The sequence below is a fragment of the Tinamus guttatus genome, unplaced genomic scaffold (assembly GCF_059628265.1).
Source record: "Tinamus guttatus ecotype Peru unplaced genomic scaffold, ASM5962826v1 Tinamus_guttatus_pri_ptg000027l, whole genome shotgun sequence".
NCBI classification, from domain to species: Eukaryota; Metazoa; Chordata; class Aves; order Tinamiformes; family Tinamidae; genus Tinamus; species Tinamus guttatus.
The window spans coordinates 255,041-275,582 of record NW_028288561.1 but is presented as its reverse complement, the minus strand read 5'-3'; the positions used below and the strand labels follow the sequence as shown (position 1 = coordinate 275,582).

The following is a 20,542-nucleotide window of genomic DNA, read 5'->3' as shown; positions in this document are numbered from 1 at the left end:
CATGACACCAGGTGCTAGAAAACAGTGTATAATTGATACATGATAGTAGAAATCAAGTTATTACTTAATCTAATGATTGTTCTTGCCATTCTTTTCAGATTGCTACTTGTATCTACATGTATTGTTAATTTTTGTAAGAGCCTGTAGAGGCTGCTTAGGTAGTCTTCCCTTTCTGGATATTTGCACTCTTGTCTGTCCTTTGGGCCCCCTGTATGAATAGGTTTCTAAAATGTTGTGAAACCTAATAATGGGAAATGAGCAGAAAACAGTTTCTACAGTTTTCACAGTTACCCACATTTTAAAGGAAGCCTTTTGTGCATGAATAATAATAACTATTGCTCTACATTGGCAGTCATGGACTAGGAATGCACAACTATAGTGAATGCGTATGCAGGCTGAGCACCCAGTTTGGTGTGATTGTTGAAGAGCATTGGGAATCCATGGGCAAGATAATAACATGTATGTAAAATGGAGAGAAATTGATGATTGATTGCCATAATGTAATTCTCTAAAAATACGGGATTGTAATTGCTTGACAACAGTATTCCATGCTACTTTTTTTCTCCTGAAATGCTGTTAGTGGGATAAAGTTGGAAACTCACTTTGCAAATTGCTAGTTTCTTTCTCACCAATAAACTATAAAGGGTTTCTGTTCCCTGCACATGTACACTTGCAATTCTTATTACAATGTTGATTTATCAGTCAGTATATTTACATAATGGGCCACAGTTGCACGCCTCTGATGATGGATTTTTACTGTCTTAAATACTTAATGTTATAGTTGCCTAATGTAAGAAAATTCTATACATATCATCCCTTGTTCTTAGAAAATATCATTTTCATCTCTCAATTGGAACACCTCCTTAATTCCTAGGCACAATAGTGACTTAACTCTAGTATTTCAGACTTTTGAAGCTATACTTGTTTTGCTAAACATGGCGTGCCAAAATGCCATATCCTGAGTCTTGTTCTCTGCACAAAGACACTGAGGTAAAACCACAACCAAAAATCCTTATGTTTGAAAGCAAAGAACATGTGGAAGGAGCGCTCCGAGCTTCCCCATGGTGGTGGCTGTGGCAGCAGCTCCTCGTGGCCGCGCTGCAGGTGCTCGAGGCTGCAGAGCAGCTTTTCCTGCTGCCTCAACCCGGGCAGCGTCCCACGCCAGCACTGGAGCGAGCGCGGTGAGAGCAGGGAGCGGTGGGTGAGCTGTGCTCGTTTGCTAGGACAGGAGCAGCATTCCGGAACGTGGAGGAGCGGGAGGAAGGGAAGGGAGACGAGGTCTGAGCTCAGCTCGTTCATCTGCGCGGTGTTCTGTAGAGGTGGCTAGTGAAGGTGTCCGCGTGCTGCTCGCCATCGGCCTGTGCAGAGGCCACACACACACTGTTTGCCTCAAGTCGGAGCATCTGGTAGTTAATCAGAAACAAAAATCTTTGAGAAATAATTAGTACATTTCTATCCTGCTAGTCTGTTCTTTAGCCCCAAACCAAACAGATCAAAAATGTCGCTGTAATTCCAGATGTGTGTCTGCCTTAGGATATGGACTCTGTGGCATCTTCTAACCTTGTACTCTTTTTGAAAGAAAATGGTTTATAACAAATTCTCCAGTGCTTAAGTCTTTAAATGTGCACATTTGTACAAATTTCAGTGTACATATCTGACTTTTTTATGATAAACACTAATATAAAAAACTAATCTGTATAGGGATGAGATTAGTTCAATACTGTATTGAGAAGTTATTCTTTCTAATCAGATACCTGCCTATAAATTTACTTATTAGAAAATGCTTGTATAAACCAACATTTAGGCATTTTAGAAAGGAAATACTGAGCAAGAGTGCTGCTTCATATGAAGTGAGACCTAGCTGGCCTGTAGATTGAATTGGTTAAAAGACGACAGCAGAATACAATGCTGGTATAAATCATCTGTTACTGCTATATAAACAGAGGGATTTATTGTTAAAGCAGAGCGATGCAAATCCTTTGAGCATGTCCAGTTAATATTTCTTTATGTTATGCTGACAACTTCATGTGTACTTTATCACTGTCTAATGGGTGTCATGCAAAAGTGACACTTAATTGTACTGTTTTTGACTTTTGTTTGGATCAGCTTCAAAGAAAAAAGCAACTATTCAAAACTGCTTAACTGTAAAGTTTGTTTGTTTTATTAATGGGTTGATTTTTCTTACTGGATAAATGAGAGTTGTTTTTTAAAATAACTCCAGTAAGAGCCACCCAAAAATCTTCCATGTAATAAGCATGCATTTACACACTTCCGAGATGACTACACGCGTATCATTAACTCCGTCGTTTCCTCGGGCTTCCATTTCTTTTACAGAACAGCTTTCAGTTTTTTTTCTTTCAAGAACAAAACTTTGAAAGCTGCTAAACTTTTGCATCAGATGTTGCTGCCTCCCAATTTAGACCTAAGTTTATCTTGATGCTTCTGCATGAATGAGGCCTACAAGAATGGAGTCTTGAGTGCAAAAACAAGGCTGTTTTTCCTTGAAACAAAGTTGAATTTTGGATCTTTTCTGCTATGATCTGCCAGTAGAAAAATGGCCTTTTCCAGATGGCAAAACAGAAGAAGAAAACAAATGAATTAAGAAGAATTAATTGAAATTGCATTTTCAAGCTGACATTATACATCTGGCACTTCTGCTCATTTCTGCATCAGTACATTCTTATTTAATAAGTTCCTAACTTCATAATCTTTTTTTCAAGCTTTCCAAGTGCCTATGAAAAAATGAAGAACAGTGTGCAGTATTGTGCCCAGTTTAGCTATATGTTGTTTGTTTTTTATCAAATCTTTCAGTGAAGAGACGAGATTAGAAAAACATTCTTCTGTTTAAGTTGACAAAATTCCCACAAGCAATTATCCGTACAAAACTACTTTTAGAAGAACTTTATGAAGGCAGTACAAAGTTGAGGGCTCAGAAGTTAGGGAATGGCAAAACCCAGTTTGTCTGTGCACCATTAACTTGGCCACTTCATCTGGGTGTATTGCAGTATCTAAGCAAGCTAAGGCTGTCCAAAGGTGTTCAAGACTGCCCAGCTTTGGTGAGCCTGGCACGTCCCAACTGCATTCCTCCTGCTCTTCTGCTCAGTCCAAGTTGACCCATCCATCCTCCAGCACTGCACTGAGTGTCGCCTACCCAGGCCAAGCGCATCACCTCCTCGCTGGGGCCCTGCGCCTCCCGCTGTTGCCTCGTGTGGTCCTTCCTGGTGGACACGTCCCAGGTCACCTTTTCAGATGGGGCTCAGGTCGGTTGTGGCTGCTGCATCTCCAGAAGCCTTTACATGCCTGTTTATTTCCCATTGGGCTGACAAGTGTCCTCCGCGGGCTCATTGCCGCATCCTCTTGGCGAGCGCCGTGCGCCACGGAGGCTCCTGCAAGCTCTGCAGACGGAGCAGCAAGGGTGCCCTGAGCTCCCGCAAGCAGGTAGGGATGTGGTGGGCTGCAGGAGCTGGGAGATCTGTGCTGGGAGCAGGGAGCAGGCCTGGGGCGCCTCGATATTTTAATTCTCTTGGTGGGAGGTGTTGGAAGGGGTTGGTTCCCCGCACCCAAAGCCCAGCGGGGTCTGCCCTGGGGAGACCCAGGGTGACCTGGGGAAGGCGGCACAGCTGGATCTTTGCTGGATCTTTGCTGGATGTTTGCTGGATGTTTGGGTCACAGGATGGTTGATGCCGAATCGCCTCTCCAGTGAGGCGAGCGTGGGCTCAGCACCGTCACCCGGGCAGGGGCTGTGCAGGGAGCTGGGGATGGAGAGGAGCACAGGGAGAGCCGGCGCTGCCCGCTCCTGCCATGCAGGCTCCCGCAGCTGGGAACGCGCCTGCACGAGGCAGCAGCCTGTTCTCCCTCTCGGTGGCTCCTCTGCCATTTCCCAGCTTTCTCTCCCCCATCTCTTCCTCCCACCCTCCTTTGCCCTTGTTTCTCCTCTCTGCCACAGGGACAACTTGCTGTCTTGGCCCCTTTGACAGGTCAGGGTCTGGAGATGGGACTCTCTCGCCTGCAGCCAGTTTGTAGGGGACCTTTCCACCCAGGGTTCAAATTGGGAGTAACTGATAACGGGCTATTTTAAAAGAATGGCAGGATCTGGGACTCTGGCCTTTCTGCTGCAGTTCTGAGCAAGCAGTACCCAATTTCCACGCAGCCTTGGACAGAAACCTTGGTGTTTGAGCTCAGACTTTTACACTTCAGTATTTTGTTACCTAGCACAGGAGCCTCTGCTCCCTGGGAGAGACAATTCCCTGAAAGAGAGAGAACAGCTCAGCAAATTGCCTTTCTTTATGGACCTCAAAGTCCTTCTGCTTCAGCTCTTTCTTTCATGTAGCACAGCAAGGCTTTGTGAAAGCAGTGGTTTGCCTTAAGATCCCTGAGCGCTCCGCTGTCGTCCCCGGCTGCTTTGGCAGGCCGGGCACGGTGTTGGCGGCCCCGCGGGACTCGCTCCGCGCTCCGGACGGCGCCTCCATCGCTGCCGCCCTGGGGACGCTGGTTCCTCCTCACTGCTGCCCCTCGGACGCCCAGGTCTGGAGCAGGGCAAGGCAAGGCCTGGGCTTTGCTGTGTCCGTGGAAATACGGAAGATCCGTAGAAACGAGGCAGCACCTCCAGCCGTGCGTTGTGTCTGCGGGTGAGGAGCCGCCAGAGGGAGCAGGATTCCCACAAAGTGACGGGGCCCTGGGCTGAGCGGGGCCAGGCAGGGTGAGCTGCGTGTGGCAGTTTCACAGGCACCCTGGAAAAGGGGCTAGAGCTAAGGACTGTAGTGGGACCTAAAGTGCCACTCGCTTGGTCCTGAGATGGTGCTTGCAAGAGGTTTTATTGGGAATTGCACTGGGTTTGGCCAGTTAAGCTGCCGCTTGGCTCTGGCCTCCAGGATGGAGGCAGGGATGTGTGTGCACTATGGCAGGTACCTTGGTCATTCAGCAGCGTAAAACACAGGTTTACCTGCTCGAGCATTTTTTAGCCATTTGTTAACCGATCTAGGAAAATATCTCATCTTTCTCTACAAAACCTTATGCTGTTTCTATCTGCAGCTCTTTATTGCTGTTGTGGGTACACACTACATAACACAGTTGTAAAATAGTTGTTGGAAAAGTCAAAGAGCTTAGAAAAGGATCCTCTAATCCGGGATCCTGACTGAGGATGTGACCACAGGCCCTGACGCTGGTCCCCACCGTGGACCTCCACCCCGGATCCTGATCATGGATCCTGCCCCTGGACCAGACTGCTCACCTTGACCCCAGCCTTAGGCTGGACCTTACCCCATATCTGGCCCTGGTCCTGGCCCTGGGCGGGGATGCCCATCTCATCCCGCTGTGCGGACGCAGCGTGTTCGCGAGGAGCGGCTGCACTTCGTGAGTGAGATAGCCAGTATATTCTCATAGTGTTGTTGTCCTTTCATGAGACAAAGATAACAATTCCTAAGGGCTTTAGGATGTGTCTTGGGATGTCCTCTTTCGATCCCAGAGCTGCTGCCCTGTGGAGTAGGTGCCCTGGGAACCAGCAGGCACTAAATCAGGCTGGAGATGGGTGAACGAGTGCTGCTTGTGCCAACATTCCCATAACAACCAGCCGAAAAGCTGGGGCAGTTATGGATAAAACACATGTGAATCACTTTCTCACAATAACCATTACTTCTCCCAGCACTGTGCTACCCTCCACCATGTTGTGCATCTTTTCTCACTAATTGGTAACAATATTTCTTGTGGTTATTGGGGTTTTTTTTAGTTTTTATCCATTACAGATCTTTAGTGTGAGGTTCACCAGCTTCATTGTCATTATCAAAGCGACCCATGGGCCTAGACTGGAGCAGCTGGGGCTCCCAGATGGCTCCTTCCAGCTGCAATCCTGGAGCTCAGGGCTCATTTACTCACCCTCACAAATACATTAATTTCCCCGTGTTGATGTGTCAGTAATCAGCAGAAGATCGCAGATATGCAATGCAGAGACAGGCCCAATTATCTCCAGAGAATATGACTGTGGTATCAGGTTTTCTGATATCAGATCCGTGTGGCCACAGGGCCCTTGCTGCAAACGCGGCTCAGGCAGGAGCACGGGACGGCGTTTCTGCTGGCTCAGCCAGAACTCACGCTGATGTTTAGCTCCGGCCGCGCAGCGTCCTCGGCGCGAGCCTTGTGTCCTGCCCCGCTCTGTCTCTGCCTGTTCCTGGCCCTTCGACCCGGAGCTCTGAGCACCGTGTCTCCTGAAAAGCCCCGCTGTTATCAGAAAACCTGAGCCATGTTTTATCCTGGGCACCCCATGTTTATTATTCATTCTCCATGGTTTTGTTCACTCTCATCTGCATAGGCATAGGCTGCACATGTATAAATATGCCACCAAAAAAACAGAGACTCTTACTCCCAAATTATTTACCACATTAAAGTTACTCCTTGATTTTGATCTAGCCTGTTAGTTTCTTAATTAAAGCTCACTATTTCTAAAACCTGCCCTTTCAGTGGTTCTTGACTCAGTAAAATGCCATTTGCTCTCTTCAATTACACAGCAAACAAGTCTCCTGGTAGGGGAAGGTGCTGTTGTTCCCTGGGTAGGAATTGTCAGCAATGCAGCAAGGATGAGGATGGCAGAGGAACAGCTTGGGGGACAGAGCTAGAAAGGGTGTGAGTGAGGTTTATGGATGTAAAAGCTACAGGTTTGCTCGGACTCGCAGCCTTCCTGATGGAGAAGAGCCCACGGCTGCCGTGTGCTGCCCAGGCACATTTATCTGAACCCCCTGGAACTCCGTCGCGTCGCGGACCTGCTGCCGGCCACTGTTTGGGGAGGGTTGGGTGGGATGTGGAGGGGGCTCTTTACTCCTGCTTTACCGGGAGTTTTGGGTGAGTTACCAAAAGGACGAGCTTAAGCCCCAGTGGGGGCGGCCGCCGGCCTCCCTGCCTCCCCCACGGTGCGGGCAGAGCTGCCCATGGCTCTGGAAGAGCTTCCCTCCCGTGCCCGGGGCCGCAGTCAGCCCAGGGCTCCGCGAGAAGGTCACTCACAAAACGCCAGCGGTTCCCTCCGAAAGGGAGGAAGGGACGCCGGCGAGCAGGCGTTTCCCTGGAAGTGGAGCAGGGCATTAGAGCTCAGCTTGACACTGTGGCACAGCCCTGCGGAGAGCACAGAGCACATTATCAAACCTAAAACAGTGGTACCTTTATAATGCTCCAGGCACCAAAGACCACCAAGCAACCCTCTGGCTTTCTCAGAGGTAAAGCCAGCCACACATTAGGGAAGGAGGGAGGGAAGAAGGGAGGGAAGGAAGGAGGGAGAGAGGGAGGGAGGGAGGGAAGGAGGAAGAGAGGAAGGAAGGGAGGAAGGGAAGAAGGGAGGGAGGAATGAAGGGTGGAAAGGAGGGAGGAGGGAGGAAAATGTGGCCCCTTTTCAACTTGGTCTGGCCCCTGGCTGCATCTTTGAACTAATTAGTTCAAGCAGGCCCCAATTAAGGAGCTGCTAGTGAAGCTCTGGGGATAGAGCTACAGAAATATCGGTGCGATCGCTCCCAAGTTACTTCTTTTGCAACCCACATTTTGTGAGGCCTCCTGTGGACTCCCGGGCCCACGCTGCCCTCCCAGGCCCATGGGTTCCAGTTCCCACCACCTGTGTGTTACTGGTGCTTGTCCTCCCAGACGCAGCAAGCAGGGGTGAGGGACAAGAGCCAGGGCGGCCCCGGTGTCCAGCTGCACCACGGGACGCTGGACGATGAGCCCAGCCGCCTGGGCAGGTCACTCCCGAAGGACACGGGCTCTCGGGTTGCACCCTTCCCTCCACCTCCCACCATTGGACACTAACTCGGCAGCCCTTCGGCCACAGGAGCAGGCCGTGCCCTCATCCCGCCGCTCACATGTCGGACACCTTCTCCCCGCACCCAGGGACACGCGGCTGGAGCAGGGCGGGGACGTCACCCCTGGAAGCAGCAGCTCCCCAGGAAGAAACACAGCACGATTCCCTCCAACCTCAGGGAAGGGGCTTTCTAGTTCACAAATATTCATATTTTTGAAGCAGCATGTCATTTCTTTCTCCATAAGGCTGCCTCTCTCCCTGCTGCCTCCACCATGCGTGGAGCAGAGCTGCTCCATTCATCAGGCTGGGATTAGCGAGGTGCCAAGGGCTCGAGTTACCTGCCACCCCAGGCCACCTCCCTGGCTCCATGAATGAGAAATCTATTCTGATACAAGGAGCAGAACCAGCCCAGAAAAGAGCCAGGCCACAAGTTAATGGTGCCCATCTTGAGTCCCCACCAGAGGGGACATATCTGGCACCTTCCGGCTCCCACTGGAGCTGTCTGGAAGCACCTCCTGCCCACAGGGCCCAAGCCTGCGTCCTTCCCCCCCCGCGGGCTTCGTTCATGTGAGGCGCTCCAGAAATAGAAAAGGGACTGGAGGTTTCGGCTAGTCTGGATTCCTCTGGGCCCTGGACCCACACGGCTCTGGCGCTCGATGACGCTCTCCTGTCCTCCCCCATAAAATGCCCTCCTCCGGCTGACGCTTTCTTCCTTCTCACTTTCCCTGCTCCTGCCTTCTCGCTGCCTGTCTTGTCCCTTGGTTTAGGGGCCGAGGACGCTCTCCCTGGCAGGAGGCACCGCGTGTTGCCTGCGGGTGGTTGCCCGCAGCTCCACTGGAGGAAACGCGGGTTTGCCCTGGTTTGCAGGCCTGCCAGGAGGCAGCAGCCCCAGCCCACGGCCCCGAGCCTGGAAATCAGCGCTCAGCACAAGCTGCAGGCAGAGAGAGACAGAGAAGGGCTCCCAGGAGGAGCAGCTGGGCTGGGGGCAGCAGTGCCGCCCCCCGCGACTCCAGCCTCGACAGAGGGGTGTCCCCGGGCCGGCCCCGGAGCAGGGTGCTCCTGCAGGGCCATCTCAGAGGCCTTGTCCCTCGTGTCCCCAGGACAAGCGCTGGTGTCCTCAGGAGAAATGGGGGAGCAAAACTTAGTGGGCCTCGATGACTTTGGTTCCATACCAACGGGCACAACATCTACAGCTATTGATGTCTCTTGGTACCTATGGACACCTCTCGACCTCGAGAGGCATCATGTCCTATTGCTTTTGCTCGTGGAGGTAAAACACAAAAATTAACCAAACCCCACCTCTCCGATCCTGGGCCACGCGTTTGAGAGCTCTCCTCTAAGACTCGAGTGAGTTGTGCTGACCCAGAAAGAAACCTTGAGATGCTCTGGCAAAGGTCCACCTTAATACAGTGCGCAGATAACTGTTTATTATTGCACGTAATCCAGCAGAACAACCGACTGAAAACTCTGGACAGTATTATACAGATCGTAGTAAATGGCTTGCAAATCTCTGATGAAGGTGTTTTTTTTGTGAACACTGAAATGTATCTGCATCTTTGTAAGACCTGAAAAGTTTAACTCCGTATCTTAGTCAGTTTTGAAAGCATGCAGCTTGAGGTAAATTTGTTATTCTGCATCTAAGAAAACAAAATCCCCAAGAGGCTATATATTTATTCATATATATCCACATCTCAGTGCAGTATGGATATATTTTTCCATCACATAAAAGCAAATCTACCTACTCTTTTCAGAATGTTCCTAGGAAGAAAGCACATAACTGAGTGCACATCACATGCATACAGAACTGGGGTGGGAGCGGGAAATTGCCTTAACAATGTTGAAAAAGATTCGTTTTTGTGCTTAGTGATAAATAAAGGCCCCTCAGGTCTCTCAACAGAAATCATATTAGTAGTTATTGAAAATAGTTGGCATATCAAAACTGCTCAGCTGGCAAGTGAGTGCCAGAAAATGGGGGGGTAAAGCATCAAAGGTAATGGAGCCTGGGGCTTGCAGTACATTTATAGTTAAGAAAAAGAAAGAAGCAAACTGCTACTAAACTATGCTCTGTGGAAGTGTATAGGATGCTGCACAGCTCTCTCAGGACTGGTACAGCCGCATGGCTTTTAGAAAGGGATTGCATTCACTTCTCCCACAGTTAACACCATGTATTTGTGACTGCAGCAACGTTCCTGAGCTAAATAAGGTTAAAAAATAAACTTGGCTCACAAAGAAAAGTACTGGATTATTCTCACTCTCTTATGGCATAATTACAGGAAATTAATTAGGCAGGTTTTTTTTCCAGGCAGTGTAAATGCCTGCCTGTCTGTCACACCTTCCTTGAAATCCTTTCAGATTGGCATTTGGAACAGACTGGGCATCTCTTTTTATCCATCACTCTTTGCAGTCCCTCAGATTTTTCTCAGCCAGCGCTGTGCTGTGAGACTTCAGGATACACAGAGGTGCACAACTGACTATAAATAACATTTGATTATCTTAAAAAGGGATATAAAATACATATTGCCTTTAAGAAGAAAGAAACATGTCCAAGCACTCAGCCTCACACTAAACTGTTACTTCATCTGTGCTGATTTTCTAAGCTCGCACTGCCGAGGATCAGAGCAGATCAGGGTGGAACCTCTCCCTTCAAATGTCGCTCTCTGTCGCAGTTCTTGGGAAGGATCAGTGCATATTTCCAAGGCCTCTAAGTCTCACATGGAAAAACAGCAGCCAGAATTTCCCCTCCATACTTGACCACTGGTCAAAGTCTGGCTGCTGCATACTTTTCAGCCCAACACCCAAACACACTCAGGTTTGTGCATCTTTTTGCCTTCAGGAATAACCTAACCCCTCCCAGGACGGTAACCCCGCATCCACTGGCTGGAGAGTCAGCTCCCTGCCTCGGTGAAGCTGCGGCCTCTGTGGGGCTTCGGTGGGGAGGAACCTGCAGGGCTGCGGGCCGCTTCCCTGTGAGCCACCTCGTTTTAATTATAACTTGCACCATTTTCATAGAAAAAGGGGATAAAGGGCAAATTCAGCACAACTATTTCCTTTCCAATTACAGCGGGATATAACCTGCGGCAAGGCACAGCTGGTGGCAGCGAGCGGGAGCCGGGAGGGTCCCCGCGGGACCCCGCTCCCCGCAGCGCTCCCCGCTCGCACGGGCAGCCCCGGCGTCGCCGTCCCGCGAGCCCGCACGGCGCAGCCCCTGCCCGCGCTCAGGGCATCCGGCTGGAGTCTCCTCACACCTCAACAAACACCACTTCACTTGCTCCCCCTCTCAGTCCTCTACACGCAAAAAAAAATCAATTCCAGACGACAGGGAAAGGGAAGGCTTTTCGTTCCACCCTCTGGGGGCTTCTGAGCGCGCTGTCCGTCCCCGCACGCCGCGTGGCTCTCACAAGTCTTTTTGGTTGCTGTGTATTGCTTCATCTCCAGGACACGGATGAATTTCTTTGGGAAATCTCTGACACTAAGTCAACCAAGGGGGTTAAAAATCCCACCTGAGTGTGCATAGATGAGACCTTCTCGCTCCTTTTCCTACTGCTATAGATCAATCCCTCATCCCTGGCATGGTAGGACCAGTTGATGGCTTTGGTGAGAACAATTTAAGGCAACCACTACTTCATACAAATAAGAGAAGGAGACAGAATTGCAGAAATCCTGGCTTTTTTCTTGATAGATTGCAGAGACCAGCCACAGACTGGGAGCAGGGAGGCTGAATAGATCTTCAGGAGATTTCATTGAAGGTTCATGTTTGCAGTGCAACCTTGGGATCTCAAGTCCTCCTCTTAGATGTTTCCAGGTGGCTGAGAGTTTAATCCCTGCCAAGTTCTGTGGTCTCCATCAGCAGCAATGCCTATTCCAGACAGAGAGGAATAAAAAAGTCAACAGGGAGTGAAACACAGTGGCCGCTTTCATCCATGGGGTCTAAGCAGTGATTAAATAGACTTAAGAAGGCAGTGTCTAACTGATTAAGAAGTATCTTGTGCAGGATATTTGCACAAAAAAAAGATCAAATTTAACATCACACATTCTTGCACTGGAAGTCTTACTCCATGAATCAGGTCCAGCCAATTGAGGGGGCAAAACTGTACTGTGGGACTGTATCTGATCAAAACCATTCAATTTATCAATTTTTGAGGAAGTTATTTTATGAAGAGACTCACAAAGTGTGCACTGAAATTACGCCACAAATCATTCTCGGAACATGCAAGGGATATCTCAATCCATACGCAGGCAAATGACATGAGGAGCACCCACTGAATAAATGTGCTCTTGCATTTCATCACTAGTGCATTGATCAAGGAATGAGCTGCACTGTCAGTAAAGCTAGTCAAGCATAAAATGCCCACAGTGAAGTCTATTGGGGGATAAAATCTCATTTAGTTGCGTTTGCTCTACTTACCTTGTCCGAGGGGCACATCATGTCAAAAAATGTACAAATAAGATGGCCAGACCAATGTTCAATAAGATGACCATGCAGATCACGATTGTGTTAGGTCCCTGAAGAAAAAAGCCAAAACAAAGTGTTATACACATTTTTTTTTCTGATTTCTGACCAAAGCGTTTCCAAGTAGTGCTTTCCTCAAGTCACATCTAAATGGACTGCAAGCAGGTACTGCAAGGTGAGAAGCAGCAGCCTAACAAAGTATAGGGATTTACAGGTGTATTTGATAACAGCAAAATGAATTACACTGATTATTTTTTAAGCCTGGAAGATCAAGCCTGTGATCTGACACCACAATTCAGGTCATAAGGCTCTCCTATTGCAAAAGAGGAGAAGGGGGGGGGAAAAAAAAAGCTTTTTTTTTTTTTACCCCTATCCTACATTTTCCTCAAAATTTTTCAGATATACTGGTTCGAAAAATGGGAGGTAAGGGAAGAGAAGTGTGAGAATTTTCTCATAAGATGTGTCTTTGCCTCAGATTCTGCCACTCCAGATTTACCTCATGGCCCCACCGGAGAGGACAGGGGAGGACAGGATGAACTGTTCTTTAAACGTCCTCCCCACATTCCAAGCAATTCTCCAGGCTGAGCAGTGTGGGAAAAGTTGACTATTTGTAAAAGCATTTCCGAAATCCCTGAGGCCCCAGGGGACAGTTAATGCAAACCCAAACGCAAATAGGGTGCCAGTGTTTCGGTCTCTGGATTGAGCTCCGTGTCCCAGCGAGCAGCTCTCCGAGCCACACAGCTGCTCCCATGGCACCCAAGGGGGCTGAACGGCCAGCCCGCCCCGTGCAACGGCTGCTCCATGGACCCGAGCGCAGCACCCGATCCCTCGGCCCCACACCGCGGCCGCGTGGCCGCCCTGCACCATCACCTCGTCACACTCCTCTGCCTCCGGGGCCGACACTGCCGGCGGGGGCCCCCGTCTCGCCACCCCCTTGGGCTCGGTTTTCACCAGCGCCTTGGGCTCAGCTTTCACCAGCGCCTTGGGCTCAGTCTTTCTCTCGGCCGTGGCTTCGACCTTTGCTGGGGGCCTGTGCTCGGGGCTGTGGTGCTGCTTCGGCTCGGCCCGCGCCGGCTCCTCCTTGGCCTCCGTTTTGGGCACGGGCTTCTCCTCATGGCTGCTGGCCGCAGCGGTGGGCGTCCCCCCGCGCCGCCGGGCATCCCCCACGGCCTCGGCGGCCCCCGCCTCGTCCACGGGCTCCGGGGAGACCGGCTTGGAGGGGGGTTTGTGCTCGGGGAGGTGCTCGTCCTCATAGTCCGTGGGTGGGGAGACGGAGGAGGTCCGCACGGCGTAGCTGTGGTAGCCCTTGTAGAGCTCGATGTCGGGCTCGCGCGCCATGCGCTGCAGCGGCTTGATCTCCATGTGCTCGGCAGGCGCCCGCCCGCCGCCCGGCCGCCCCGAGCTCTGCGAGGAGGGACGGCTCTCGCCCGCTGCCTTCCCCACCGGAGCCGGGGCAGGAGCTGGAGCCGGGGCTGCGTTGGCCGGCGTGCTGGCCCGGCTGCCCTCGCCGCTGCCGCGCTCCCCGTCCCAGGCGCCGGGGCGGAGGAAGCCGTCCTTGGGCGCGCCGGGCTTCGGGCGCTTGGCCTCCGGCGGGGTGGCCGCGGGGCTGGGCGCTGGGCTGGCCCGGCGGCGCCCCGCGTCCTTCTCGTGGAGCTGGGGGCTCTCCGGGGGCGTGGGGGGCGGCGGGGCGCCCTGCGCGCGCGGCGCCTCCTCCTCCATGTTGACGGGGTGCTCCGCGTTCTCCATGATCTCCTGCATCAGCCTCCTCTTCTGGTACTCGGGGCCTGGGAAGGGAAAGACAGACGCTCAGTAAGAGCTGGAGTGCCGGCTCAGCCCCAAGACGTGCCGAGTTGGGGGCAAGATGGCAGCTCTCCCCTTCCTGGCCCCATGGGATGGGACAGGAGCTGGTGGGACCCTGTGGTGCCAGCGACTGCTGCGTGGTCCAGTGCCTCTGTCCCCTCTGCCACCAGGAGCATGTTGGCATTTGGCTAGAGGCTGGTTGGGAGCAAAATACACCCAAACAACTGGGCAAACCATGCTGCAAGCAGTGTGCTGTGCAGAGGAACCCGCACCAAGACAAGGGCCCTGGTGTCCTGCAGTGCCCATAACAAACAGCAGCAGTAAGGAATGATCACAGGCTTCTTACTCCTTAGGGACAAGGTGGCATCACAGAGCAGCATGTCTGAAAACAAAGAACCAACTTTTGAAAATGTCGTTGGCCAAGTTTGCTGAGCCCAAGCAGCGCAGGGGGTGGCAGAAGCACGGGGCTTGGTCTGAGCTCCTGAATGGCACAGACTGCGGCAGTGCTGTCCCCGGGGCCTGGCAGCTACTCCCCTCACCCCTCCATTCCCCAGGACTTGAGCTGGGTCTGGAAATTGGAGATGGGTGCTTCATTCCCTCCAATAAATCAATGGTGTGATTTGCATGCTGCTGATGGGCACTGCCTCCCCTCGGAGGGGCAGTGGGAAGAAGTGGGGGATTTATTTTAGCCTCTCTCCCTTGCCTGCACGCTCTCGTCAATCAGGAGGTGACCCATTCAGGGCCATTTATTTCTGGCTGCAAATAGATTATTTGGAAGCCATTTCAACAGTTGTTCAGTCTCCTCAAAATAGGCTGCCTGCAGCTCCTGGCTCCTTGCTATCAGCTGGTGCTTTCTTCTCCTCCTAAATATTTCACACCAGAAAAAAAAATGCTTTCCTGGAGGGCACTGCACAGCCCTGATCCTCTTCCCCTCCCCATCCTGTGCCTCGCCGCCTCCACCTCCAACCACGGCATTTCAGTGAGGACCTGGGCTCACATTGTTCCTGCCTAAATTGCTACAGTTAGTATCCTAAATGAAACACAGGGCTAAATGCTTATGAAAGAGCTGAGGCTGGCCGAATGGGCCTTGTCCTGTAGCAAATATGGGGAGAGCCAGGGGAATGTATCTGCCCAACACCATTAGGCTCTCCTGACTGTGAGATGAACAGCCTCCTGGTGGATTATTGCATTTTTTTTCATGGATGATGCAGCCTTCCAGGAAGATGCATTTCTCTTAGTTGAGCTTTGATCACATAGTAGATTTTTGAGGTTAAAAAGAATCATAGGAGAAAAATTTGTGCACCAGCAGATTACATGGCCAACTGAAAGAGGCCTGGACTCGAGTGAACCTGTGCACAAAAATTGTGAATGGATTCAGGCACCTTAGCAGAAAAAGCTGAAGACAGGTTGGTACAGGCATTTTGCAAAGACCACTTCAGTCGTCTCACTGAATTGCCATGGGTGGAAAAAGTAATCTAGCTGTATGTCAAAAACCTCCCATCAGGAATTCCAGTTTCCTTTGCCTCTGCGTTATAAATACCACAGAATGCAAAGGGTGAACGTGGAGCCATGAGTGACAGCTGAGGGGCTTATGTCAGGATCAAGTGACGTTAGCCATTGTTAAGCGAGGTGTCCCACGCTGGCTCGCACACGTGCCAAGGCGCTGCAGCGATTCCTGGCTCGCGGCCAGCCCCGGCAGCGCTCGCCGTGCGCGGGAGGCGCAGGCCGGTCTCCAGGGAGACATCCAGCGCTGCGAACGCAGGACAAGGCAGGAACCGGGCAAATCTCTAAGCACGACTCTCTCCGTGCTGGGAGTCAGTCGCTTTTCCCACTGGGTGCCCTGTTAGCACCCAGTGCACCAGAGACCTGGAGGCACTGAAATCAAGAAGGACTAAGCAACAAATTTGGATGCGTGGGAATCACAAGGGTGGGATCCTGCCCCAGTTTCACCACTGGCTAATGCATCATCCTGTGGCCTGTTGAGATCCTGCTACAGAAGCGTCAGGGCAGGCACTCAAGTAACAAAAGCAGATAATAAGAAAGTCAGGATGGAGACACAGGCATCTGGAACCCTCTGCTCCTCTCTATTACTACTTTCTAGAAAGAAAACTTTCCAGGAGGAACATCTCTCTAGCTAGCTAGGCCTAGGGAAAGATAATTCATAATGCTGCTTCTAATATTATATTTCTTATCTGCTAAAGCTCACTGCTTGATCTCATAGAAGGAACCTCGCAACTGTTTTCCCAGACAAATTATTAGCAATGATGCTATTGAACAAATAGGAACTCAGGAAAATAGTATTTTGCATAAGCAACTTTCTTACAGGAGATAAAAGACATTAATTAGCTCAGTCTGATCATTCCCTGGCGCAGTGTGGAGCCCCACAGGATGAGGAATATGAGTCAGCTGTTCAGAGCTGTTCCAAGAAAAAGCCACGTCTGCTCACGGGACGTATCAGCAGGAGAGCTGGAGAGAGATAAGAGCTGAGCCCATGGCCTGCCTGCCTCATGCTGGGAAGGCTTCGCGACCCAGCTGCCCAGGTCAGGGGCAGATTTCACCATGCACAGGTTGGAGAGGATCTGGAGCCAGCTGAAATGTGTAAAAGATATGGGGAATATAGGGAGAGGTTGTGGGATTTCCTGAAGGTTATGCTGACATATTCCAAGAGGTAAAACTTTGGTGTAAGGAGAGCAATCATTTGCACTCCATGTGCAGGGGAATTACCCGAGCTTGCAGGAAAGCAGATTTAGGATAGACAGGAGGGAAACCCGTTGGGATATAAAGCAGGGGAAGCGTTTGAACAGATTCCCTGAGGAAATAGTGAAAGCCCTCCCAGATGCTGCTCATCTTACCTGGCTGGTAGAAGTCTGGCGAGAGCTCCCTGGCCATCATCCTGGCTATGCCCGACTCGTTGTTAGCGGCCTGGGCTGCCTGCTCGGACCCGTCAGCCTTGGCTTTGGCATGTGTCGTCCTGCAGAGACACCGGGGTGACAGTCAGTACCATCCCAGCTGACATGGCCTGGCTCGAGCACCAGCAACAAAATTAAATCAGCCCATTTGGCACAACCAGACAGAAGCTCTTCTGCTGAAGCCCCCAGGACGGCTCTGAAGAGGCAGCGCGCTGCAGGCCGCCCACACGAGCGGCCCTGAGGACTGAGCGGGGAGAGCGCAGAGCCTGCCCGCTGGGCCCAACACCCAGCGCTCGGGGGTGAGGGCAGTGTTTTCAGCAAACAAGATGCACCAATGCTAAAGGCTCACGTGCCTGTGAAGGCTGCACTTAGCTGTGCAAGGAAACAGGGAGGGCATGTTTGCAAAAGGGGCTGCGTTAGGCACAGGGGTTGCGAACGGGCTTGCCACCGCGCTGCTCAGCGCTGGAGCCCCTGCTCAGAGGGGCAGCTAAAGCCACGCACCCTGAGGAAGCGAGGCCTGGCGGTGGCCTGTGGCACATGGAGTTTTCCAGAGCCGCCCTCGGCGCAGGCTCGTGGCCCCGGCAGTGAAAGCCAGTGAGTGGAAAAGCTGCAGCTGCAGCAGTCACGGTGGGCACCATGCAGACCTTCTCCATCCCACCCCATCGCCCGCCACGGCTTCAAGGCACAAGGCCGGTGATGGGAACAAGGACACGGTCGCGTAACAGTGCCAGCCAGTGCCAGCTTAACAGCACGTGTGCCCTCCGCCCAGCCTGTGGGGATGCATTTTATCCCAAATCCCGCGGCTCTCCAGCCAACAACACAGCTGGTCCACGGGCTCCTTTCCTCGTCCAGCCTGCGGATCTGCTCTCCTTGCAGCAGTGCTAGGAAAGGCACGGATGTTTCCTCCATCACAGCCCAGCGCCTTGTGCCCACTCCCCTCCTTGTGCAACGCGCCCTCCTCGCTCCATGCAGCAATCCGAGGAATCCGGCGCCGGCTGTTGTATTCCTCGGATGCCTCGCGCCCGGGACCCTGTGATCTTCATGCTGAGAGAGAGGCTTGCTTTGCAGCCCAGCTGCTGGCTGTCGAGGAGGAAGCTGACTTCAAACAGCGAAATGGCACCTTAAAATAAAGGGAAGGCGAAACACCGGGTCCCCAGCTGCGCCGTTCCCGCAGGGCTTGTGGAGACCTGCTTTCCCAGTGCTCTCACAGACATGTTTCCAGAGGCTCCCAGTATCTCCCACTCGGGACATAAGGGAGCAAACACTGACGGCACATTCAAAGCCACATTATTTTTGTGTGGACGATTAAGTGTGCAGTTAGCAGCTTCCAAACACCAATTCACTTTGAGTTACAACCTTTAATGCAGTCCTCTGATATCTGATAAGCTATTTAAATGAGACTTATTTTTTTTAAGATTCAGGTTGGTATCGGGTAGTGCTCTAAGACAAAACAACAACCAAAAAAAAAAAAAAAAAAAAGAAAGAAAGAGAAGAAAGGGGAAAGTTGCAGTTCCTGCCCTGTTACAAAAATACTCTGGAGGAATTTTTGGACTGACAAAAGTCAGCCAGTATATCAGGATTGCTCCTATTGCTCCTTTTGCACATCAGAGAAATGCAGATTGCAGACAAGAGCATCTTTAGTCCAAATACGTTACAGGTGCAATGGAAAGTGATGGAAACGCTGTTGTGAAACCCTTATAAGGTAGCAGATATATATAAATACACACAGCCACCCAATTCGGGGTGTGGGGAATGAGTTACGTTCAGGGCATCAATCCCAATTGATAGGACTGGCAACAGTGTGACCTGACGGGGAGCCGAGAACGCTGTGCAGGGCCCTGTGACAGGCAGCGGCTGCAGAGCGGCTCTGCCGCAGCCCGTCCCGCTCCGCGACGCCGTCCCGGCTGCCAGCGACGTGCTGCACCTCCCTGCCGGCGCTGGCGCGTTATCTCCCCGCTTTCTCGGCAAGGCGAGCTGGCTGGGATTGCTGTCATTCCTTGCCTTTTCATCCAGAATTATTACAGCTCCTGAAACACCCAGACAGGCTAAGTGATGAGGCAGAAAACAGCAATTTTAAGTCTGCTTGCAAGCGGGAGGTTGGAGGGCGCTCGAAAGAGCGCGAGCACCTCCTTTTTTGGTAGTACATAATCAGCGTGATTAATTCCTCTATAATCTGGTAGGGGCCAAGGGGGATGTTTCTGCGCTTGCCGAGCTGGGGGGTCAGAGTGGACTGTGCACGCGGTGTCGGAGTCCTGGTGATCCCGCGGGACAGGGCTCCAGCGCAGCCCCCGGCACAGGGAGCTCCGAGCGGAGCCCTCACGAGCTCGTCCCGAGACTCCCTGTCTCCCAGGCAGGGAAACCACAGCCCAAAACATCTTCTCCCATGGCCCCCGGGGACAGAGACAGCTCCCCAGGGAGAGACCCATCCTGTCAACCCCACCGCAGGAGATTCATCACATGGCAATAAAATCCTCCCTACCAAACACTTGCTGAACAGGCACAGACCACAGCGGGCACTTCCCACCCAGAGCAGCAGCCACCCGGCTCCTGCCAGGAGAGGAGCAGCAGCTCCTGTGGGCAGAAGGATCCTTTCCCAAGAGGGACATCCCAGAAGGGGTCTGGGAGCTGATGTGGTGCTGACGACTGCCCGTCTCCACTAGCAGGGCACAGAGCGGGGCTCGGGCTGATGCGTTACCAAAGACGGGGTGCCGAGAGCGCCTGCCTGGCTCTGCCATTTCCCAGTGATGGCAATAAGGCAGAGTTGCTGCTCGAGGGCGCTGGACGTTACATGGCAGCTCCTGATAACACTAATCTGCTGGATGCCCCTGTCTGGTAGCTGGAGATTTCCTTTCTCCTGGAGAAGCTGATGGATCTGAGCAGGCTGCTGTGTGGAGCTTAACTAACTCACCTCCCACAGGCAAATGGACAACAGTGCTGGGAGAGACCACGGCCACTGCAATGATGTTGTGGGCCCCCATGGCCACTGCAACGATGCTGCATGTCCCCGTGGCCGCTGCAATGATGCTGCAGGTCCCCATGAGCTGCTGGGCTTGGACCAGCCAAGTGCCGGTGGCTACAAGTCATCGCAGGGAGTGAAAGAGGACAGGGCTCAGTGCAAGGACAGGGCGGGAGTTGCCGCTGTCCTGCTGGCAAGGCAAGAAGAGCTCGTATCTGCTGCTCCGACGAGCCTGGGCTCAGCTCCCTGCGTCCATCGCCCTCCTCTCCTCTGCGTTGGGGACAGTGGCCTCGTCCCTAAGCCGCAACGCTGACACTCTGCTCTGGTCCCACTCAGACTATTTATTACAAAGGCCACAGGGTAAGAGACGTCTGGGTCATGCCGACACTGCGCTGCTCCCCGCGGCCACCCAAAACCCCTCTGAGGACTTAGTCCCGCAGCGACAAAGCAAAGCCTGCGAGAAAGGGCCTGGCCATAACAACAACAGCCAACTTTTATAGAGCTTCTCAGCATTTATTACATATTTGCAGGCTGGCAGCACCAGCGCGACAGCAACAGCAAAGCCAGTCCCAGCCATGGGCCTGCGGGACAGGGGACAGGAACGGGGCTCAGCGCTGGATCACGGTGCCGGCGCTGGCACCGCTGCCTCCCTGGGC

The 20,542-nt window shown here is 52.2% G+C and overlaps 1 protein-coding gene across 1 annotated transcript in view; it reads right to left on the bottom strand.

Annotated features, from left to right (window-relative positions):
• Positions 1 to 11,420: 11,420 nt before the first annotated feature.
• JPH2 (junctophilin 2) overlaps positions 11,421 to 20,542 on the bottom strand; it is a 29,493-nt gene continuing 20,371 nt past the window's right edge. Inside the window, exons 3-6 of the mRNA XM_088528117.1 lie at positions 16,874 to 16,992; positions 13,092 to 14,005; positions 12,177 to 12,274; positions 11,421 to 11,627 (exon numbers count right to left, since the gene is read on the bottom strand). Coding sequence (XP_088384243.1) covers positions 12,194 to 12,274; positions 13,092 to 14,005; positions 16,874 to 16,992 — 1,114 coding nt within the window. The 3' untranslated portion in view covers positions 11,421 to 11,627; positions 12,177 to 12,193. The remainder of the gene's footprint in view (positions 11,628 to 12,176; positions 12,275 to 13,091; positions 14,006 to 16,873; positions 16,993 to 20,542) is intronic.